Source organism: Orbicella faveolata, unplaced genomic scaffold (assembly GCF_042242905.1).
Source record: "Orbicella faveolata isolate gen_17 unplaced genomic scaffold, um_ofav_v1 contig_14, whole genome shotgun sequence".
NCBI lineage: Eukaryota > Metazoa > Cnidaria > Anthozoa > Scleractinia > Merulinidae > Orbicella > Orbicella faveolata.
In genome coordinates, this window is record NW_028301541.1 from 13,777,292 (window position 1) to 13,802,130 (window position 24,839).

A 24,839-nucleotide genomic window follows, 5' to 3' on the forward strand; every position below is an offset into this window, starting at 1 on the left:
GGGGAGAATTTGATTTCACGGACACTTGATAAGGGCTCTGCGTTGAAATGCGTTTGAGGAAACTTTAAAGTGAGGTGACAGATTTATGTTTCATCTAAACTTGGGTGAGCCCGGCCGGTTGAATAGATTTCATGGTATTTGATCTCTCCTAAGTTTTTTTTCTATGATATGCGAAAAATAATAGAGGCAGATGATAGAGGTGCTATTTTTTTAATCTCACGGAGGTATTATAACTAATGCCTGTTAGTTTTGGTCTTCTCCATGATTTACTTTTGAATACATAATGTGACCACTGGAAATAGTTTGAGAGAACACAATCTACTCCTTGTTTACAATATAACTCCATAATGATATAGTGACGGTGATCCTGCTGTTGACATTTTAGTGTAACGGTGAGAGGCCAGCACTCCAAAAATGTCACCCAGATTGACTCACTCCTCTAGATTTAAGGGTAGCTCCTTACACCACGCTTTACGCTTTCACCCATGGAGCCAACAACTTATGATCGGGGTCCAGTTAATCTCAGTTAATGATAAAAATCAAGCTGATGTGATATATTTTACTGATTTTAAGACTGACTTGTTTTACTTTCGTTTGTTCCAGGAATGCTCGTTTAATAAGTTGCAGGCTAGTACAGCTATAAAAGTCTCATTCCAGGGAAATATGAGAGTCCAGGGCACTTCTCACAGGTGTAACCGATGGTTCTCCAAGTTTAATGGTAACGAATGCAGTGGAACAATGACAATCGAAGCTGTTGTGTACAACTATTGGCCATCTGGGAATCCCAGTCTGCTTCATCATCGATCATTTGAGGGATACTGTAAAAACATCCCACAGGGCACGGTTAGAGTGGAATTATGGGTAGGATCTTGTCCTAGTGGCAATACTTTGGGTGAAGCTTACACTGGATGGAATTCAGTGTCCCGGATAATGATCGAGGAAGTGTCTAGGTCCCAGTCCTAATTAATCTGTTCTCATTACTGGGATCATCGCTACTTTAGCATTTTTGTGTGTTTTTAGTGAACGAGTAGAAGGAAGGCTATAAATGTGATCTGTACGGGTCCGCAAATGATCCCAGGACCGCAAATGATCCCGGACCGCAAATGATCCCCAAATTGGACCGCAAATGATCCCGGACCGGAAATGATCCCCGATAGGGACCGCAAATGATCCCGACTAAAAAATAAGGAATGGCATGGATAGTGGGATGGTGTGGATAGGGAATTGGCGTACGTGAATACCGATGTTTTTATTAAAGCCATCTTATAATTATAGTGGTTTACAACTTGCTTTTTTTTCGTACTTTCGACTAAATTTTGTTGCTAACTACGATGTTATGAATATCACCACTCAATCATCAAAACACGACTTGGCTTGCATTTCTTTGCTCAGTAAAATCATGATCAGTGTAACATATGCTACATATCCTCCTTTGTTAAACATTGATAGTTCGGTGTTATAGTTAAATCACATTTTATCAGCCATTAACGCCACTCGTCTAAAGTTTTAAACTAAAATCTAACCATGAAGCAACTATTAAGGAAGACGCTGTCACCTGAGTAGACCCACAAGCCTACAACGCTTCATCACGCTGTAAAACACCTATTGTGTAGCACTGGAAATTTGAACAAATTTATTTTGTAATTTTTCCTCGGTCGTATTTTGGCTTTGATTCCTCGGAAATGACTACTTGAGTATTCTAAGAAGCCACAATTCCAAGTTATAGTTATGAAGTTCAGCCTCATGACTAAGCAAGGCCAAGGCTTGCACTTCGTTTTGACAAGTTTGCTGTATGATAGATGTTTGATACCATCGCCAGGATCGCCACTGGGATTTCGAGAATGTTTACAAGTATGTGTTTTTCTAAGACTTCTAATTCAATAGATCGTTTTCACGTGACGTATTTTTTTCCTCATCAGGCATAAGAGGCGGTACATTTATATCTGTTTACAATTAGCGTGCTTCGTTTGGAAACCAGAGCATTTTGAATTTCAGGGTTATTGAGTTTGTTTGACACAACGCTACGATCGAGTTTGTTGAAAAATATATACTTATCTCATGATTTTGAGCCTTTTTAGAAGTTAGAGCATTAGGAAAAGTGCTCATATAAATGCTTGTTTGTTTAGTACTGATAATCAGTCGCCTAGAAAGCCAAAGTAAGTTCCAGATGTTTACACTATATTCCAGCCGCCATATTGGTGTACCACGGATATATACCAACATGGCGTTTTCTTACTGGGCTCTGTAAATTTCTGGGAAACATTTACGACGAATTTCTGAAGTTTGGGGAAACGCACAGGCCTAAAACTTGGAGAAGTGTCTTATTTAGTTATCCTCTTTAGCGTACATCGCAATTTCTTAGCTTTTTCCATTGGTTGGTTTTCGATTTATTATTTTGTTTATTGCGTGACAGTGAAAACGATCTGTACCGTTCGAGGAACAAAACAGCAACTGTGGAATATTTGTTTGTAAAATGATAAAACATGTTTTTTAGTTCATAATTTTTGTACATGTTCTCACCTTCCTCTGATATAAATCCATACCATTCCTTATTTTTTAGGCGGGATCATTCGCGGTCCAATATGGGGATCATTTCCGGTCCGGAATCATTTGCGGTCCAATTTGGGGATCATTTGCGGTCCGGGATCATTTGCGGTCCTGGGATCATTTGCGGACCCGTACAGATCAGTCTAGCATTAACATTTTAATAAGTGGAAAATCTAGAAATTGCATAAAGCTTAGTCTACTTTGCACTTTTTTAAATTAATGATTAAAAATAATTTTATTACATAGTACTTGCATGTAAAACCACTATAAGATACTCATTAAGAAAGTCAAATGCAGGTTCGAATTCAACAAAACTGATTTTTCTCGGTATAACTACTACTCTGCTGATAGCAGTGACATCGCAGTTATGACTTATGAGTGTTTGTTTTTTTGTTGTCAGTATCATATTTCCGTACAAGTACTTAAAAACAAATTTCCCTGTTATTGTTATTTCCTTTATTTACAGGATTATGATGTGTAATAAGACAAGAAAGTTGTCGACCACAGTATTATAGCACAATAAATATTGCACAATCGGCTATGGTTTATTGTGCCTGTAAACTCATGGAAATTGCGCGTGTCTTCTGAATTATTATATAAAAGCAATAGACCACTAGTTTCTACGGTTTAGTGGCAAACTAGTACCTTCACACGCCAAACTAGGGTGAAATCACAAACCACGGTAATTTGCAACATGGCCGGCTTCGTGCAGTGGCACTCACGTTGAACTGTGAAACAGAAGAAGAGAAGAGAAGAAACAGAAAGCGGTGGAGAAATAGAACGTTTTGGACGAAACCCAGTTTGACCGCTAGCTCCTCCATTTTCTTTTGTTTGTTTTTAGTATCTTTGTAGACGGCTACAGATGAAACGTCCCACACAGCCGGACAATTATGAACCTTATCGATAAATTTAAAAGTGGCCTCATGTTCATCTTGACTTGCGTCCGCCATTTTGCAGTGTCACGCAAATAAATCATGTGAATATAGCGCGTGTTTTGATTGGTTGACAGTTAACAGCACATGTTTGCCAATCGTTCACACGCCAGAAAAGAGTTTGCCCACACGAAAAAGTTGGTGAAAAAGTTGGCGAGAGTAGAGGCAAGTTCTATTTGTCGTCAACGGTTTGCCAACTTGTTTGTGGACTGTTTTTGTACCGTTCACACACACCAACTTGAGTTTGTCAACACGAGTTTGCCAACTTTAGTTTGCCGTGTGAAGGTCGCTTAACAACCATCGTGAACCATCTTGCATGATTTTTTCATCTTGCACGATCTTTTCCTTGTACGAACATCACAAGGAAATAGCTCTTGTTTTGGGTCAACACATCAAATTTCAGACATCTGATGAGTCAATCGTGTTTAATATATTCTTCCTGTATTGCGTTCCTTCTAGGAAACTTCTAGGAAAACAAGTGGATTAAATTTTTAATACTTGTGCAGTCATATGTTACGTTTCATTAGTACCCACTTCCCTCGGTATACATTACTTGACAGATTTCAGTTGCACTGCGCTAAGAATTCCTAATTCCATTTGTCAGTTTGTTTTCTATTTTTAAATTAATCTTTTTTTTTTATTTTTCAATCAGTTGTGGTTACACCACTATCGGCAAATATAATTTCCTCCTGGTAAAATCATCCAGGGTTTCAATTTTCCTAGAAAAGTAAGGTTACACGTAGCGAGGAATTTCAAGGCAATGAATTTTCTAGCTTCCAGAATTTTTTCGAGGGATCGAGAGATGTTTATGCTTAGCTACCTTATTTTGTAAATATTGTAACGGTGCCATTTAGTTTCCGTTTTGTAATGTTTTCTTTAGTCAATTATCAACCGACTGGTAAGAAGAAGCTGAAAATGTTATTATCATTATACACGTGCATTGCGCCTGACAAAAAGTTCATTACCAGATCACGCTCTGTGCGGACACTGTCCAAAACTTGTCTTTGCTACTGGTGGGTTTATCTGAGGAAACCAGGTTTTAAAAAAGTCGTGTTACAGGGACCTATTTTAGACAGGGAAATAGAAGGTTTTGCCCCGGACATGTCATTCATTTTACATGTAACTGATTTATATCTGAATAAATTTAAATGGTTAGGCGCGCGGCGACTGAATGCGATCATTATTTCCCCAACCAAGACCCTTGATGTGTTGTAGTGGCGTCTAGTTTTGCCAGATAAACCGACCAATGAGAAGTCGAGTTTTGGACAATCCACGTGCGGTGCATGATCTTCAGGCGCACCGTGCGTGTGTGTAAGATCGGTGAACATAACTTTTTTAAAAAATAGGCTGAGAGTGGTCAACTTTCAAAGTATGCGTCGAAAATTTTGATTTTTTATTGGATGTCAACTGATTGATACGTGGCCTGTACATTATGGCAAAGCGCCACCTTTATCATCCTTCTTAGTCACCATGATTGAAGCTAAACGTCGGGGCGAAGTTATAACAACAAATTAGCAAATCGCAGATATCTCTCCGTCAATCTTGTTTATTAATCATCCGAGAGACTTAGGCCCGTTCATACTACGCTGGAGAAATTTGAAAACGGAGTTTTAACTCCGAAAACGCATCAAATCAGTGTCAAATTTTTTCCGTCGACACTACGCAGGAGAAATTTGAAAACAATCAGCGGCGGCAGAAAAGCCTGATTTCACTTTAGGGTTAGGGATCGTCAGCGTTTTCGAAAACCTCCGTTTTCAAAATATAATCTTTACGATAAGCACTAACCGTATGGCCCCCAAAATATAACTTAGGCAATAACATATGCATTTAGGCGTTCCTTGGAACGTCCGTTTCCAGCATGTTTCAGTAATTATTCACTTCCATCTTTCATGGCAAGTTAAACTAAGGCACGCTAAATGTGCTATATATGCTGTTCAATGTTAGTTGTGATTATTCCGTGAAGAAGCTTCAGCTAGAGACGAAACGAGTCGGAACAAATAAACGAAAAGTTACAACAACAGCAAGTGTTCCTTTGTGTTACTCACTAGCCTCCGTTGAAAAATAAAAAAAACTGAAACGCAAAGCAAGCGTTTTTAAATTCCTCCGGTTTGAAGAGCGTTTTCGAACAGCCCCGTTTTCGTGACCGATTAGTGTGAACGATATAGGTCTAGCCGTAGAAATAAAGCTTCCTTTTCAAATTTTACCAGCATAGTGTGGACGGGGCCTTACTCAACCAGAAATATTTACCCTTTTGTATTCCAAGGTGTGTATCGTAAACTCCAATAACGGTAAATAAAACCCGGATAATTTTGTTACCGGAAAACCAAACTGTTCATTTACCTCAATAAACTTTCACGAGGTAAAATCGGTTTCACGTGAATAACTCGTTGAGGAACTAAATTTGTTCATTACTTGACTGTTAATTTTAGTTTGTCTTGTGTTAGCCTCGTGATCATCCATGGCTGTCCAACAGTCAAGGTCACTCGACATCGATATGTTTTAGCCTTGTACTTAGTTTTGTTGTTCGTTTTGTCTCAGATTCTTTCGGTGTAAACAATTGCTCTTACGATAACCTTGTTTCGGCAGTCTTACTGACCTTGATTTAAACCTCCACGAAAGTTTAAAGTATAGCTAGATTTCGTATAAGAAATATCTTTTACCATCATTTTTGTTGGCTCATCATCTGATTCATTTGTTTTCGTCCCTTTGGTGTGTCTAGTCATTGCCCAAGTACGTTAAGCCAGAGAGATCTGTTTGGCCCGCACGGCCGGTAATCCCTTCAAACATGTGTGTAGTTTAGGTATTTATCGGGAAACCTTCGAGCAGCTGGTATTCAGCAGAATCAGAAAGTAGAAGTTGTGGTAAACGGCAGAGCTTCAACGAAGAAAAGCCAATAAAGCCCTCAACACAACAGAGTCTCAGTACCTCTTTTCGCAAGTGGTCGCAAGTGGGTTGTTCGTCCATTAACTATCGAACAAACTCAATTTCCCATTTACGATTTCGCTTTTTCCAAGGTAAAAACGCGTTTGGTTCTTTAAGAAACTGCGATACGTAAAAGAAATTCTTATCGTTATAACTAATGACGAGGGATTCTTTTTGTTCTCAACGACCCACGGAAAAAATTATCTAGTATATATATGATCGCATGTATTACGTGTTGCGCGGAAACTGGTAGTTTTCGTAACAGTAGCATGACTAGCTTGTGAAAGATCAATTGGCGCACGAGTCGGAGAAGAAAACTTGAGGGTAGCGGGGTAGGGGTTGAAGCGTTCTCCTCTTTTCTCGGGTCTCTGTTTTGTTCTGTTTGTCACTCATTTTCGTTTCCAGAGCTTCTCTCGCTCCAAGATTCCAGGCTCCTCCCGAACTCTCTCGGAAAGCAAGCGACTGCTTCGTTGGCGAAAGCTCATATTAATCCAAACATCAATGTATAGTTGAACCCATACACAAGGACTTGCTTTATTTGAGTTAAACGGGACGTGCCGTTGAATATACATTCTGGAATGGGCGTGTTCAACTATTGCTATCACCTTTAATCCTCTCGTTACTTTTTGATCTCAAAGTACGTGCTTTGGTATTTTTCCAGTTTGTTGTTTTCTCAGAGATAACAGCCCTAAAATAGTAACTGGGCTCACTAGCGTTAAATTACATTCCATGTTATTAACGGAAGCGTCTTTAAGACTGAGCACATACCACCACGAAACCAGTTACGAAACAAGGTCATACCACACAGACGTGAAGTTCTACTGTAATAAAGTGTTGATCGTTTTAATTCTTCAAGCATGGCACAGTTTGTGTATTTTGCTGCTTTGTTGGTGGTTTGTTGAACAGGGGACTCACTGGAAACCACTACCAGCCCTCAACAACAAAATACTGGCGATACCAAGGACTTATGTGAGGTACAAAGTTGAATATCAATTGCCTCATTTAACGAAAATCAATCTGTTAAGGATGAGATGTAAAGTTAGTTTGTATGATTTACAGTATTTCTCATTTCTATCAGCTCAGCTCGCATTGAAGTAAAAAGGCTTAAGTTTCTAGTCCCAAATCGAGGTTGAACTCTCAGATAAGTTAGACAAAGGGATATAAGAATGTTTGTTTTCTAAGTCATAGTAAATTCTCTCAAGGAATGTTAATGATGTCCATGTTGCTCCCAGTAAGAGCCTGCTTCACAAACAAACAAACATTGTTATGTAAGAATTAGAGGAACTTATTTGACCTGATTAAGAAATAGATATCAAGAACCTGACTATTGTCTCAAAATTGACAGGATTTTTTCTTGTCAAAGCAGACCCACAAGATCACAAGGCCACTAACAGACACGCTGCCGCTAACAGTACTGTAATAACAAGTAACTGATTCGCTAATACAGAAAGATACAAAAATACAGATTGTCTTTCATGCCACTATATCTATCGACATAAGAATCATTTTGTTCTCGTGTTGATCAAGTTTCACACTGTGTTTCTTAGTCCAATGAATGCATTTGTTGCTTTCTTCTTAGAAATCCATATCTACCCATGGATTTCCGGGTATTCCAGGATCCAATGGTATGCCAGGAATGCCTGGTATTCCGGGGCCACAAGGACCGTCGGGAAGAGATGGAGTTAAAGGACAGACTGGTGACAAGGGATCGCAAGGAATGCTGGGACAAAAGGGAGAGAAAGGGAATGAAGGGCCTCGTAGAAAGAGCGGACCGCCAGGAATGATGGGAATAAAAGGAGCGCGCGGAACTGTGGGCGATCAAGGAATAAAAGGCGATAAGGGAGATAAAGGAGAAAGCGTGATAAGTCCTTCTAGTGCAGTGCCACAAACCAACTGGAAACAATGTGTGTGGAAAAATCTGAATGATGGTCGAGATAGCGGTAAGATCAAGGTAAGAGTGAAATGTTCGGATTGCCAATGGTTATGGGCAAAATTACTTTTATCACCTAATGTAAGTTAAAATTCAGATTCAGAATTCGACAACGATTTATATGAGAGAGAATCATGCTGTTATTAACCGAAGTGTTTTTTCAGCTGATTTCATATCATGGTGACGAAACTGATGTTACATCTTTAAGATAATGAGAAGTGGAATTGTGAGTTGCGTATTGGAGTACTGAGCATCCATTCTCATTTATTCTTTTATCGTTACTTAGCAAGACAAGTTTGACATAAGAATCTTTGTTACGTCCACATACTACGTAAGGAAGAATCGTCGAAAACTCAGAAACTTCATACTATCATACTAGATACACAATTCCAGTCCAAAGTTAACTCGAAGCCCAGGTTTTCTACAATAATAAACCAAAAGCCTGAGAATCAGTGATAAATAGAACCGATAGGTCAAAAATAACACGCACAAAACCCTTACCGACTGTTTCGATTTAAACAGGTAAACAATACGACATGATAAAAAACGTCTACATCACCTTCTCTAGTTCAGCTATTTGGTGTTCAAATATGGCGACACGAAAATTCAAGCAAGAGTAAGCTTTATAACACGTGACCAAGCACGCCGGATGCGAGTACGCAATGGGTGCGCCACGATAATACCACCTTACAGAATATGGGTCAATAGATCAGTGGCGAGATCGTCCAACTTGTATCTGGTCCTAGATCATCGATTTAACTCTTTTGGGGGGCTCATAACTCAAATATCATTTTCTGTGTGCATTCAGCGGGGAAAAATTCTTCACTATTAAATTTTGTTGGCTCCTTCTATTATTTAGTTGAGTGTGGAATGTTGACAATTGAAAACGTACACCGACTCGGACTTGAAAGTGCACGCGCTGCACTATGCAAATAGGCTACTTGCACGCGTCAGACTTTCTTTTCAAAAACGTTTGCAAACTCGCTCAACATGCAGAAACAATAAGAAAAAATGTTTAGGAAAAGAGTAATGACGCGTACTCGTTGTCGATAAGAGTACAGACCACGCTAAACCACATTTCGATATGGTTTTTACCACAACATCAACGTCAAAGATTTTGTTTTTCAAAGCGCGAGCTGAAAATGCATTGCACGACACATTGACGCGAGCAGCGTGGTATGGACTCTTATCGACAACGGCAAATTAGCCAATCAAATTGCGAGATTAGCAGCAATTGTGGTAAAATATCACAGGGACAGTCCCAATACTAGTCTCCGTCCCCGATTATGGCTCCTGATACATATTAAAGAGGTTAAGCATGACGTTAACGGCAGACGGCAAACGGCAAAGGCAACTTCTGATTTTCAGTTCTTCTCTTCTAATCCGTAAATAAAGCACTCAAAAATGGAATAACGTCTCCTACTATTCATTGCAAATACAAATAATTTCACTCTACTGTACACACAGCTGAAGAGAGACGACAAAAGTTTCATTTTTGCCGTTTGCCGTTTGCCGTAAACGTCATGCTTAACCTCTCTAATATGATCACTGTAAAATAGTTTGAGGCAATGCAATCTACACCTTGTGTAAAATAAAACAACATAATCATAGTGACTGTGGTCTTGCTGTTGATATTTTAGTGTAACGGATTGTACTGGAAGATGGAAAATTCGAGCTATGTAAACAAATAAAAACACAAATTTAAAAAACATTTGGCGACGCGCTGTCTTGCAGGGTAACTGGTCAAAACTTTATTGTCTCAAGAAATATTTAAAACAAGTGATCTGAAATTGAGTTCTAAGTGTCGCCAACCGTCCAAATGCTTTTCCTGGAAAATATTTTGTCCAGTGCAATTTAATTTACCGCAGGCTATAATCTACTCATCGCTTGTTCAACTTCAGTTGCAGATCGTTATCTGTCATTCGATCAAACTTAGGGTGCGTTCCTTTAAGAAAATCCAAGATCGGATTCTTAAATCCGAAAACGGATTTTGCGTTTCTATTCCAAACAGAGTAATTCAAGATCTCTCGGATCATGGTGCGCTCTGGGCAAGGATTCTACGGTTCCTTTCCTTGCCCTGCCGGCTTTTATTCCTTCTGTGATTTTTTTTTTTCACCCCAAATAGGGAGAAAGGGTGGGGGGGGGGGGGTGCGGGTCCCCGGGCCCCTCCCCTAGATCCGCCACTGAATTTACAAACATTCTAGACACAATGTATTGCAAACATACCAGATGGTAAGCGGGCAACGAAACAACACGAAGGCGTTTGCCCGTTTACAAGCATTATCAAGGACCAGATCACTTGGAATCAAGTGTTTGTCCTCGCTAGAAGTAAACTTTGACGGTTTTTCTTCGGCAAAACTTTATCAGCAACGGATATTACGCCTGAATGTTGTTATGAAAGAGATTTACAATTTTCCCGAGAAAAAATCTGAGCTGCCAAAGTTCATACCTCCGGTGAAAGTTAGTTGGCTTATTTTTCTGCGGTTTCCGGGGCGGAAATGAAAACTTTGTAGAGATCAGAACAGGCTCACTTTATCGTCTCGGGGCCTCACCCCTCGCGCTTGTGTGGCTAACACCACGCTCGACACTTTCTCCCACGGAGCAAAGAACTGATGATCGGTGTTCAGGTAATCCCAGTTAAGGATACAAATTAAGCCAAAATGTGATAAAAGTTTTTGATATGAGTTCTGACTTGTTTTACTTTCGTTTATTCCAGGACTGTCCGTTCAATAAGTTGCAGTCTGGTACAGCGATCAAAGTCTCATTCCAGGGAAATATGAGAGTCTATGGTTCTTCTAGTAAGTGTAACCGGTGGTTCTTCAAGTTTAATGGTAACGAATGCAGTGGACCAATGACAATCGAAGCTGCTGTGTACAACAGTTGGCCATCTGGGAGTCCCGAGCTGCTTCATCATCGATCATTTGAGGGATACTGTGAAAACATCCCACAGGGCACAGTTAGAGTGGAGTTATGGGTAGGATCTTGCCCTAGTGGCTCTTCTTTGGGGGACGCTTACACTGGATGGCATTCAGTGTCCCGGATAATGATTGAGGAAGTGTCTAGGCCCCAGTCCTAATTAATCAGGTCTCATTATCGAGATCATCGCTTTAAAAGGTATTGTAGTGAGAACTGGTATTTTTGTGTGCTTTTAGTGAAACTGATTTAGCCGTACGAGTTGGTAGAAATAAGGCCATAAATGTGATCAGTCTAGCATAAACATTTTCTAAAAATAGAAAATCAGGAAAATTCCCGAAACGTAATCTACGTTGCATGTGCACTTTATTTCATTAATGATTGGAAAGCCTTTTATTACATAGTACTTGCGTGTAATACATTAGAATAGATTCAAGTCAAAGACATGTTCTAACAGCTCGGTGTGATGGCTACTCTACAGATTGCAGTTGCACTGATGACTAAAGAGTGTTTCTTCTCAATGTTCCGTGTTACCGTGTCAGTAATTACTCAAAAATAAATTTCCATATGGTTGATTTTTCCGCTATTGATAGGACTAGGATATGTAATAAGAAAAGAAATAATAAAATAGGTATTGCTTAAGATTTATCTGTAACAGTTTGTAACTTACAGTACTGTGTCTATAAAAATAGCATTAACAAACAATACTGCATTTGAAACTTAATTTAATCGTATTACAGTGCGACTATTTCAATCGGGCCACCTAGAAGAAAAATAACCAATCAAATCTGAGAACAATAGACTGATAGCTTCTCGTGACGGCAGGTAGCGGTCTGTTTGACGTGAAAACATAAACACTATCGACGTCTCTACGTTAGACACACTCTTAAAGATTCAGTCCTAGACGGCGAATTATCATAATTATAAATCTCGCTCAAAAAATTTAGCTTTAAGGGACCAATCGCTTATTACGTCCGGGGGTGGGGGGTAGTTGTCAAAAAAGTGAAGTGTTTCAAAACTGAACCACCAAATATTTTCGGATAAAAATTATACCGTTTTCTTAATTCTTATTTAAAAATGTCCCCCGCCCTGACAAGGCCATAATTCTCTCCTTAGCATACTGTCGTTCCCATTTCTTCGCATTTCTTCATTCATATTCATCGGCTGGAACTTCTCACAATCTCTTGATTCAAAGGATGCCATTTTGACTTGCTGGATGGCTGAGCGACCAGGCTGCCGCGGGCTGCAGCGAAAACGGGACTGGGGCTGTGATTACTGATCATCTGATCATCTGTGGACTAATTAATCCACGCAATATTTGTTCCCTGCTCGAGGAAATGTTTCTGCCTCTATTCCTACTCTCGCTTCAAGAACCGCCTGCGAGAAATTTTCCTTTATTTACTGGATTCAGTTATAAAATCTGTTAGACTGCCGTTTCTGTGTTATAAAAGGCTTGTTTTGAAATTGTAAACGATCGGTCCCTAAAAACTCATTTTGCAACAACCAAACACGACGAAGAAGCAACGCAAAAATATCTCTTCATCATTCCTGTTTATTAATCACCCGAGAGGCTTACCCAGGTACGCATGATAAACTTTAATTACAGTAATCAAAGCCCTGGATCATCGTACGAAGGGGAAACCATATTGCTCTGAATCCTCTTTTAAAGCACGCGACTAAATGAAATGTAGATATAGAACTTTCTCGACATTAAAGCGGTCACTCTAGAAGACTCAGTCTTCCTAGGCTAACTAGGTAAAAAGGGACTCCTCTGACCAACGTAAAGTGTCCTTGATTCCTTAGCAAAAAGCGATGTATAATATAAGTCATCATCATTATCATTAATGAAAAAGACTCGTTTTTGGTCTCGGCCGCATTTACCTAAGAAGACGAATAGTGTGTCTCCGACGCACAATGCGTCGAATATCAAGTGCGTCTATGTAAATGCGAGACGCATTAAACTTTAAATCTCAGATTACAAAATCACGCCGAACCCACACGTTGCAAAACAATCTCTTCAAAACCCTGACTTCGAAGCGATATATCACTTTAGCGTTAATAGCTACCACACATCAGCACAAGGTAAATCTATTCCTTAACAATCCAGCTTTATCGTGTTAAAATTTCAGCGAAATCGAACAAAACCAGAATTAATTAGAATTTTTTTTGTGACCTCACTCCCCAGACTTGACCTAACAAAGGAAGCCACGGTCGACCATAGCAACCGAAACATACGAACATAACAAAGCCGACGTTTCGGCCAAAAAAATCCAGAATTATCGCCTGAGAGCTTAAACTTGAATGGGAACATCTTTTTCGAACTTTTTTCAACTCAGTTAGATGAAAGAATGGCCTCGGCGGGCTACAAAAAAGACCAAGAGAAAAAACAGAACAAGACAGCAGAACAAGGCGATAATATTTCACCGCTTGGCTTTCGGCACCAAAACGAAAATACAGCTTACTTCTGGATAAATTCAGCCTTAGAAGCCACCAACTGGTCCCATATTACTATCTGTTTCTGTTTCTGCCCCAATTTTGAGCAAATAAACATTTCGCCGACAGCGACCACCATTACGGTGGCTTGCATACTAAATTAGCTAACTTGACAAAATTCTCCCGAGGGGGGAGGATGTGACGAAAAGAGCTGAAAAATGGCCTGTAATTGGCTAATGATGAGATCTTTCCACTGTCCAAATTTGGTGGGAATCGAAAGTAACGCCAATTTTCTGTCACGTTTTCAATCTGTAGCCACTGGAGTGACCAAAATCGATACATCGGTCGGGATAGAGTTTCATTATTAAATTATATGACTTAGTGACTACTTTGCCAGCCCTTTACTCGTGGAAAACACCAATTAAATTTAATCATGACTTTAAAGAAAGAAAGCTGTTGTTAACAGTGTTATTATCGTGTCGTTCATATCGTTCATGTCCCATACGTATCCCGAAGAAAGTTCTAGATTAAGACCATTAGGTCATCGGAGATTTGTCAACGGCTACCACTGATGGTGCAATAATGCAGTTTGTGTTGATCAAGTGATGTGATGTCTACAGTAAGAAAACAATCATCAATGACTGCTTTAAAATGTGCCCTGCGTTCCGATGGTAGTCCTAAGCAAACAGTTAAATTTTAAAAGCGCGGTTGTAAGATCTAAAAGATCTTCTTGTTTAAGTTAGATGGGACGTGTCCCCAAGGGGGGGGGGGTACTCCCAGAAAAATAGGGTAGGGTTGTACGGCCCGCTTCCCAAAACCCTTACCCTATTTATGACCAAAATTCGCGATATTCCCTATCCTATTTATGACCTGACCAAAAATTCGAAACCCTATTTATGACCTAACTCTTAAATCAAAACCCTGTTTCAGACCCGCGTTATAACAAGTTCCCTTGTTCACACCAATGTTAAATTGCTGTAAACATAAATTGTGGAGGGCTTTTGTGGAATTTCTTTTCGATAATGACGAAAAAGTGGCTTCTTTTTAAAAACATACCTATATCGAGGCTAGAGTGCAAAACCAGACCCTATTTATGACCAAAATGGCCAAAATCAGCTAAAATCGATACCCGATTTATGACCAAAACAGCTGAAAAACCAGACCCTTTGGGGCCGCACATACCTATATAGCCCATATAAGAGAGTACCCCCCTCCCCGGAGACGTGTCGTTAGATAGCATGTTCGTGTTTTAGTAAATTTCGGAATACGTGTGTTCAACGATAGCTGTCACCTTTAAGGTGGCCGAACACAGCTTTCGCGCGCGCTTTTGCTTGTGCAATTGAGCGCGCGCACAGGGATTGCAAAAACAAACATGCCGTCAATAGACCGGTCATTTTATTTACTCAATACCCGCACTATCTGTGCTATTTTTCTCTATTATTGAACGCAGTGCGGTATTGGTGGCTTTAGTCTTTTATTACAAAGATATGTTAGAAAAGGTAACGACGCAAAGAACCCAGCAATTCTCGGCTTTTTCTTTGTTACCGAAAGAACCCAGTTAAATGCAGCGCATGCGCAGTTGTTCGAAAAATTGAGACCGATTGCTTTTGCAGAAACTTGCCGACTTCTGACGATCCAGTAGTTAGAATTTCAAGAAATTTGGCAAAAAAATAGTTCAGAAAGCACGTGAATGATCTATCGCAAAAAATTTGAATTTTGACATAGGGAATTTCTAATAATACAGAACACGCAGTGAAAACGATTTACGGCGAATTACGAAAGTCGCCTATGTCAAAATTTTATTAGAACAGTGTTGACAGAAGGGATTCAATGTCAATTCGTAGTGGGCAAATGATGAAAAAAATCTAACGACTGGATTTTTTTTAAATAAACAAAAACCATTTTTTAAGCCTTGTTTTTAACCAGCCCCGTTGCCATGGCAACAGCACACACCTTAGCCAAAATGCGAGAATAAACTTTTCTGTGATTAACCTTGACTCTTGCAAAAAACGGGCGCCAAAGCATAAATAGCTTAAAAGTAATGGTGAATTAGGCATAGGCTCTTGAAAACTTTGTTCGGCCACCTTAACCCTTTCGTTCCATTTTAATCTCAACGTATGCGTTTTGGTATATTTCCAATTTGTTGTTTTCTCAGAGATAACAGCCCTAAGATAGAACATCTGGCAATGCTTTTACTCTACACTAGCGGTGCATTTACCAAGTTGATTGATGTGTTCATTAAATTCATGATCAAAGAATCTGTTCTTTACATTTAAATGCTGGAATATATATCTGATGCATGCTCAGAGAAAATATAAACATTATGGTTCAAACCATCCATTGTGAATTTCGTCGTTACGGTAATATCAAAGCTTTCCACTGCTAGTTGTCTCTTAACAAAGTTCTTATCACTGCTGAAAATAAACATTGCAATGCTTTTGTGTATTTCTTAGTTCTCTACTTTATCTTTGGAATTCAGTTCAAGACACAAGACGTGGTAAGACTGTTTGAAAACTACTTTGAGAAATAATTGACTTCTGACAGAGAAGAAATTTTAACCATAGTGAACAATTTAATCTCACTTGGTTTCTTTCAACTGACATTATATCCCAGAACATCTATTTTCAATTAGTTCTTACGACCCTTACTTGATATACTCTCTGTAAGACGTTTTGGCTGTTCTCCATCATTCCATCACTCCATCACTCTCCGAGTGGCTATCTTTAAAACGAGGAACGGGAAATCGGGGAATGGGAATGGGAATGGGAATGGGAACGGGGAACGGGGAACGGAGAACGGGGAACGGGGAACGGGGAACGGGGAACGGGGAACGGGGAACGGGGAACGGGGAACGGGGAACGGGGAACGGAGAACGGGGAACGGAGAACGGGGAACGGGGAACGGGGAATCTTTAAAATGGGGAATCTTTAAAAGCGGGAATCTTTAAAATGGGGAATATTTAAAAGCGGGAATATTTAAAAGCGGGAATCTTTAAAAGCGGGAATCTTTAAAACGGGGAATCTTTAAAAGCGGGAATCTTTAAAACGGGGAATCTTTAAAAGCGGGAATCTTTAAAACGGGGAATCTTTACAAGCGGGAATCTTTAAAATGGGGAATCTTTAAAAGCGGGAATCTTTAAAATGGGGAATCTTTTTTAAGCGGGAATCTTTAAAAGCGGGTGATTTCTTGTCAACCACTGTTTCGACTTTCCGTTCTTGTTCCTCGTTTTTGTGATAAAAACGGCTCCAAACGACCCTTCCCCTATCACATCTTGTTCGCCGAGATCATTCCACTTAAACTGTGGAAGACCTTCAAAGCGACCGATTCTTTCTTCTTTAAAGTGAATGCAATGGGCACTTTAAAATGGTCTTTGCATGACTGCATCGCGTAGAAAGAGGTATCATTAAGCACACAATGACGGATTATACGCGAAATTCGCCGCCTCATCGTTCGGGCATCGAGCATCGAATTACTTTTTTGCTGGTTTTCAGTGTCACGCCGTTCAAAATAAATCAAAATAAAAATCAAAACAGTTCAAATGATAAAGTGCAGAATCTTGAAGAGAAAGAAGGTAAATATGTAAAGATTTTCGCCAAGATTCAGGTCACAGCAATGTTTCTTACGCAAGATATGCAGAGATTTTTTTTACCCAAATTTATGCAGATTTTGATGGAGACGCCATACTGGCGCCCATCCGGATGGCGGCCAGAAACCAACAGAAACATCTGCCACTGAGTTTTGCTACAAAAGCGTGAATTTATCTCTTCAGGAACTCAAAAACGTTTTAAAAATGATACTTTTCTAATACATGAACTGTTCAGATAGCCAAATTCCCCGAAATAAGTCACTCTTTTAACCACTGAACATGACAGCTTTCTTGCCCGTTATGTAAATGCCGCGTCACGCAAAAGCTTAGAAATTCAAGCGTAGTCTATTACAAAACCAAGAACCCACTTGGAGCGAAAATTTGTATGAATATTAGTTTTCAGCTGCTCTTACACATCATGAAAGTAAAATCTCAGGATGATTAATAGTTTTGTAGTTTGAATTTTAGCGACGTCATGTGAAAACCAGATTTAGGGGACTGTTGATTTATCGATTAAACAACCAAAAACGTGGTTTCCCTGCCATGTATTTGTCGTTAAGTCGTAAGTCCTTCCATTAGCACATGATAAGGCTACGACAAATATCCATCGCTGCGAAACTCAATTTAAAAACGTCACAGTCCGGAGTTAAGATAAATATGGGCGGTTCGATTCTTTGGTCGGTCTAGCGGATCTCAAAGAGTGAGACTCGAGATTTGAACCGCTCCACTATCCCGCTAAACCGATGTGCTTTAATAGCGTGCAATATAATTACAAAGAATAAATTCCACAACTGCCTCTGTACCTGTTGAGTTGATACATGTGACAGAATAAATAGCTTCCGGTGGGAAACTGAGAGATTCTCGTTCACTTTTCAGTAAAGATTAACGCTATTAAATACTCCCCATTTTAAAGATTCCCGCTTTTAAAGATTCCCGCTTTTAAAGATTCCCCGTTTTAAAGATTCCCGCTTTTAAAGATTCCCCGTTTTAAAGATTCCCGCTTTTAAAGATTCCCCATTTTAAAGATTCCCCATTCCCCGTTCCCCATTCTCATTCCCCGGTTCCCGGTTCCCGGTTCCCCGTTTCTCGTTTTAAAGATAGCCCTCTCCGAGTCTTCTTTATCCTGTCGCAGAGACAAGAACAAGAGATCATATCAACTAAGTTAGAAAATTAAGAAATTGGTTAACTGTTCATTTGGTTATCGGAAAAAGCAACTGCACGAAGATTCCTGATTCTCAATATCATTTTACACACCTTCCATTTGAAATAAGTGCCCATTCATGCCCACTACCCGCTTAAAATAATGGTAAAATGATGCAACCTCGCTATGTAGGAAAAAGGATAAAATCTAAACTACTCTTCTTTTACTGTTACTTTTGAATTACGGAGTACTCAAAGTCTCTCCGAAAGAAGGAGACAGGAGGTAACTCCGCATGCGTGTTGACAGCAAATGTTAGCTTAAGACTAAGCCTGCTGACGGTTATGTTATTAGAGGTTTCCTTACGTCTTACCTTGATTAAAATCTCCTTACCGGGTTATAACCTCTGTTTTAAAAAGTAACGACTTATCTACCCTGACTGACATTAAATTACATTTCATGACATTAGAAGAGAAGCGTCTTAAAGGCTGAGCACATACCTTCACAAAACCAGTTACGAAACGAGTTGATACCACACAGACGTGAAGTTCTTACTGTTATAAATTGTTGATATTTTTATCTCCCGAAGCATGGCAAAGTTTGTGTATTTTGCTGCTTTGTTAGTGCCGTGTGGAATAGGGCACTCACTTGAAACCACTACCAGCCCTCAACAAAAAAAATACCGGCGATACCAAGGAGTTATGTGAGGTACAAAGTTGAATATCAATTGCCTTTTTAAACGAAAATCACAGTATTTCTCATTTCTATCAGCTCAGTTTCGGATTGAAGCAAAAAGGCTAAAGTTTTTAGTTCAAATCGAGGCTGAGCTCTCAGATAAGTTAGGCAAAGCGATATAAGAATGTTTGCTTCCTAAGTCAAAGTAAATTCTCTCAAGGAATTTTAATGATGTCCGTGCTACTCCCAGCTTCACAAACAAACAAACATCATTATTATGTAAGAATTAGAGGAACTATTTGACCTGATTAACACATAGATATCAAGAACGTGACTTTTGCCTCTAAATTGACAGGATTTCATCCTGTCCAAGCAGATCCGCAAGGTCGCAAGTCCACTAACAGACACGCTGACACTAACAGTACTGTAATAACAAGTAACTGATTCGCTAATACAGTAAGAGACAAAAACACAGATTGTTTTTCATGCCACGATATTTATCGACATAAGAAACATTTTGTTCTCGTGTTAAGTTTCACACTGTGTTTCTTAGTCCAATGAATGCATTTGTTGCTTTCTTCTTAGAAATCCACATCCTCCCATTGATTTGCGGGTATTCCAGGATCCAATGGTATGCCGGGAATGCCTGGTATTCCGAGGCCCCAAGGGCCGCAGGGAATAGATGGAGTTAAAGGACAGACTGGTGGCAAGGGATCGCAAGGAATGCTGGGACAAAAGGGAGGGAAAGGAAATGAAGGACCTCGTGGAAAGAGCGGACCGCCAGGAATAATGGGAATAAAAGGAGCGCGCGGAACTGTGGGTGATCAAGGAATAAAAGGCGATAAGGGAGAGAAAGGAGAAAGCGTGACAAGTCCGTCAAGTGCAGTGCCACAAAGCAATTGGAAACAATGTGTGTGGAAAGCTGATGATAGTCGAGATAGCGGTAAAATCAAGGTAAGAGAGAAATGTTCTGATCGCCAATGGTTACTGGTAAACTGAAAATACTTTTGTCACCAAATGTAAGTTAAACTTCAGATTCAGAATTCGACAAGGATTTATGTGACTGGAAATCAGAAGTTTATTATCCAAAGGTTGAGTACATATATGCTGTTATTAACCGGAGTATTTTGTCAACTGGTTGTACATCATGGTGACGAAAGTGATATCACATCTTTTTGATAATTACAAGTGGAATGGCGACGTGGGTACTCGAATACTGAGCATGCATTCTTATTTATTCTTTTATCAGTATTCAGCAAGACAGGTGTGACATAAGAATCTTTGTTGCGAAGTCCACATACTACGTCAGGGTGAATCGTCGAAAACTCAGAACCTTCATACTATCATAATAGATATACTATTCCAGTCCAAAATTAAGTCGAAGTCCATGTAAATACACTTCGGAAACAGTATTGAATGTCCCTTTTGAGGAGATTTCATCGCATTTGATAAACCTACTTTTTTTGTTTTTGAGATAAAAGACACAGATTTTGGAGGCGCTATTTTTTCGTGATTCCACGGAGGTGTCACAACTATTGCCTGCTAAGTTCTGTCTCTTTCTTTTGGATACATAAAATAAGCACTGTAAAATAGGAGTGAACGTAATCTAAACCTTGTGTAAAATCAGGAGCCATAATCGGGGACGGAGACCGTAAGTCTTGCGATCCAGGCGCACCTATGATATGGGACAATTTTTCTATTTTTAGAACAAATTGCGCCATCTTGACGTGATATATCCGCGTGGATCCACCCACATGTCAGGGGCTCTCGCGTGGGCCAAAAACATAAAAAATTTCGGGAATTTCGGACGCCATTTCCCCCACGCGACGTGAGCAAAAATCCTCGCAGCATGTACGCGCGTGTGCCTCAGGCGATGGCGCAATTTGTTCTAAAAATAGAATTTTTGTCCGATATCATGGGGACAACCCCAATACTAGGAATGGCGCGCGCTTACGGTCTCCGTCCCCGATTATGGCTCCTGGTAAAATATAACACCATAACGATATAGTGACGGTGGTCTTGCTGTTGACATTTTAGTGTAACGGAATGCTCTTCACTGATAACCGAACGCTTTTTAAGAGGCCAGTACTCCCAAAAAACTCACCCAGAATGACTTACTCCTCTAGATTTTTTGAAAGTAGCCCCTTGCACCACGCTTGAAACTTTCTCCCGCGCAGCCGACAACTTATGACCCATGTCTAGTTAATCCCAGTTAATGATACAAATGCAGTCAACGTGATATAATTTATTGATATGAAGACTGACTTAAGTTTATTTTATTTCCGTTTGTTCCAGGACTGCTCGTTTAGTAAGTTGCAGTCTGATACAGCAATCAAAGTCTCATTCCAGGGAAATACGAGAGTCATTGGTTCTGGAATGTGTAACCGGTGGTTCTTCAAGTTTAATGGTAACGAGTGCAGTGGACCAATGACAATCGAAGCTGTTGTGTACAACAGTTGGTCGTCTTGAAATCCCAATCTGTTTCATCATCGATCATTTGAGGGATATTGTGAAAACATCCCACAGGGCACGGTTAGAGTGGAATTATGGGTAGGAAAGTGTCCTAGCTATACTTTGGGTAACGCGGAAACAGGATGGAATTCGGTGTCCCGGATAATGATCGAGGAAGTGTCTAGGCCTCAGTCCTAATTAATCAGTTCTCATTATCGAGATTATCTCTGGTTTAACTTATGCTTATTAAGTTAGTAAAATGGTAGCTGACATTTTTGTGTACTTCTAATGAAACTGTTTAGCCATGAAATGCGTTAAAGTAAGGCTACAAATATGGTTGAATTTAACATAAACATAAAGTAGAAAATTTCGAAGGTGAATTTCTGGTATGCACTCAACTAACTAAATGTATGATGAGAACCTAACTTTATTTCTTAGAACTTGTAACTAAAACCATAAGAATAGATCCAAAGAAAAACAATCATTTAGCAATAGGTTTGTCAGTTAAATGGCAGGCTACATCAAAAGTGCTTCTCTCAGTATGCCTGGCTAACATAAAAGATGGAATTTGCACAGATGCTTCAAGAGTGTTTTTGTTCCCAATGTTTCATGTTACTGCTACAAAAGATAATTTCCATGTTATGATTTCCATTTGTTGGCAGGACTAGGAACGTAATGAAACAAATAAAAACTATTACCAAATTAAAAAGTAAAATATTTTACCGCTTACAAATGTGATGCTGTTAATGGCTTATCGGTGAAATTATGTAAAGTACGATAGAAAGAGCATTAAGGAAGGCCCAGTCCTTAAGAAGAGAATTCAATGACCTCGCAGTCATGTTTACTCCGGTAAACACTTTTCAATAAGGAAAATAATCCTCTCAGTACTTATCTCCAGGCTCGTGCAGCTTTCACTTTGGTTTGAAAATTTGTTTCGTTCCTAACAATGGCGTCTGTAGTAGAAAACTGTTTCGTGTCAAACCTGACTGACTATTGTTTTTTTTTTTACAACCACAATAACATAGTCAAACGATATCAAGAAAAACTAAAAGTTAAAAAAATGACTCGAACGCAGCATATCAACAGAACTACGAAATAATATGGAAACATTTCGTTAAAAAGCAAATCTCAAGAGCGCAACTAATTCTTAAAAATGGGATGTTTTAAAAGAACACAACCATGAAATAAATCTGGCAGAGTCCCATTCACCATCACCTCTAACACAGCCTCACCCAACACCCACATAATACTGCCAAGAAACAATACATTCTCTATTCCACAGACCGCTTATATAAAATCCACAGAGAAAAATCTGTTGTCGCTCACCCACGTTCACCAAACCTTCGTGACCTGTGGGTTCTCGGAAAAACTCAGGAATCCGTCAAACGCTCCACTCAATCAACCTCATTTATTTATTTATTTAATATTTATTTACATATTTATATATTTTTGGATTCGTACAAGTACAGGTGCTTAACAATAGGACATAAGTCCCCTATTTGGTTAATACACCCACACCCAACCCCCTAAAAAATATCTCGAAAAAACCCTTCCCTGACCCGACTAAACTACAAATCAAATAATCTAAATAACACAAATACAATCTAAAATATACTAATCAACTTAGCAAGTACAGACAAAGAAAATATTAACACGGCGACACTTAGGACAAATTAATTTAAAAGAACGAAAATTGTCACCATCAAAAACATTTGAAAGTCTAGTAAAATAAAATGACTTAAGTTTACTTTTAAAAGAGCTTATGGCACTTTCCGATGAAACTGCGAACACCGATGTCTTACTTGCCCCCGCATCAATGATGATAGAACAACTTTCACATTTACAACAAGGGAGAGGTGTGGGAAATCAAGCATCCATGACTTGCAAAAAAGTACTCATCCTTTTTAGCAATTGCCTTGTAACGTCTCCTGCTGTACTTCTCTGTCTAGCTCGCATGTTCGTGTTTGAAAGCTTTGTTTCTCTGGTCAGGTCACGTAAGAATAAAGAATATACAGTACTTTTGTGTCAATAAATACGAATACTGAGCCCCCGCCCCCACCCCCGCCAAAAAAACCTAATCGCAACAACAAGATTGGTTCAAAAATAATAACAAAAATAATAATTAATTCAGTGATGTCATGGCAGCTATATATAATTTAATTGTGACTCTTCCATTGATTACTACTATCAGTTTACTAAACACAACAGTCCTATTTTATTGTCACAGAGGACTATTATTTTTAGTTTCTATTTACGTTTTGCTTTCCACTCAATCTGTTATTCGAGTGCTAGTATTAACAAGGTAACTTAATAATGAAATTTAAGGTTTGATGTCCAAAATGTAGTCCTGGCGGCCTCGGTTGGATATAACCAGGTGTTCGTATTAATGCGGATTTTAGATAGAAATTATGTAAGCTTTTGTCGGAGCCAATGTGCTGGTCGTATTTTATAGAGCCAGGGTCATCACAAGGCACGGTCTAACCGCAGGTTTCTTTCACCAACGTAAGTGAAGTGACACGTACCTAGGAAATTCAAGGCGGTGAACTTTCCAGATTAATTAGTTTCGCAAGCAATCGAGACATGTTTATGCTTAGCTTCTTCATACTTAAATACTGTAACGGTGGCAATTAGTTTCAGTCAGATAATGGTTTCTTTAGTCAATTATCAACCGAATAAGAAGATGAAAACATTATTATCATTATACACGTGCATTCCGCTTGACAAAAAGTTACGTTCATTACCAGATCACGCTCTGTGTGTACACTGTACTAAACGTGACTTGTCATTGGTGAATTTATCAGAGGAAACTGGGTCTCAAAATACCCGTGTTACAGGAAGCTTTCTCAGCAAGGGAAAGAGAAGGCTTTGCTCTGGAAAAATCATCTTTTTTACATGTCAACGATGTTTATCTGGGTAAATTTTAAGAGCGCGGGCCGACTGAGTACAATCATTATTTCCCCAACCAAGACGAGACGAGAAGGCGAGCTTTGGACAATCCACGTGCGGTACATGATGGGCTAATTAATCTTTCTTCAGGCGCACGATGCGTGTGTAGAAGATCGCTGAATACGGCTTCTTTTCGACATCATGGTTGGGAATAGCGAACTTTAGCAGTATGCGTCGAAAGTTGTGATTGTTCATCGATAAGTGTACATTTTTGCAAATCATAAAGATTGTAAGCCTGAAGAGAAGTGATCTGAAAACACATCTTTTGTCATCCTTCGTACCCACCATGATTGAAGCTAATCGGCGGCGTCGGCGCAAACGTGTGACGACGAGTTAGCAAGGCGTAGATATCTTTCCGTCATTCTT

General features: G+C 39.4%; 1 protein-coding gene and 1 pseudogene across 1 annotated transcript; both read left to right on the forward strand.

Moving 5' to 3' along the window:
• The first annotated feature begins 7,980 nt into the window (after positions 1-7,980).
• Positions 7,981-11,886, forward strand: LOC149114096 (collagen triple helix repeat-containing protein 1-like). The gene is made up of 2 exons (XM_089286711.1): positions 7,981-8,352; positions 11,048-11,886. Exons 1-2 carry the CDS (start codon positions 8,029-8,031, stop codon positions 11,405-11,407), a joined length of 684 nt encoding a protein of 227 aa, XP_089142837.1. The 5' UTR covers positions 7,981-8,028; the 3' UTR covers positions 11,408-11,886.
• A 7,823-nt stretch (positions 11,887-19,709) lies between these two features.
• Positions 19,710-21,775, forward strand: LOC149114097 (collagen triple helix repeat-containing protein 1-like; annotated as a pseudogene).
• Positions 21,776-24,839: the final 3,064 nt, after the last annotated feature.

Excerpts from the sequence above, each read along its gene's own strand:
- LOC149114096 (XM_089286711.1), top strand. The coding sequence starts at position 8,029 with ATGCCAGGAATGCCTGGTATTCCGGGGCCACAAGGACCGTCGGGAAGA. Across the intron at positions 8,353-11,047 it reads GAGATAGCGGTAAGATCAAG|GACTGTCCGTTCAATAAGTT; the intron begins GTAAGAGTGAAA and ends CGTTTATTCCAG.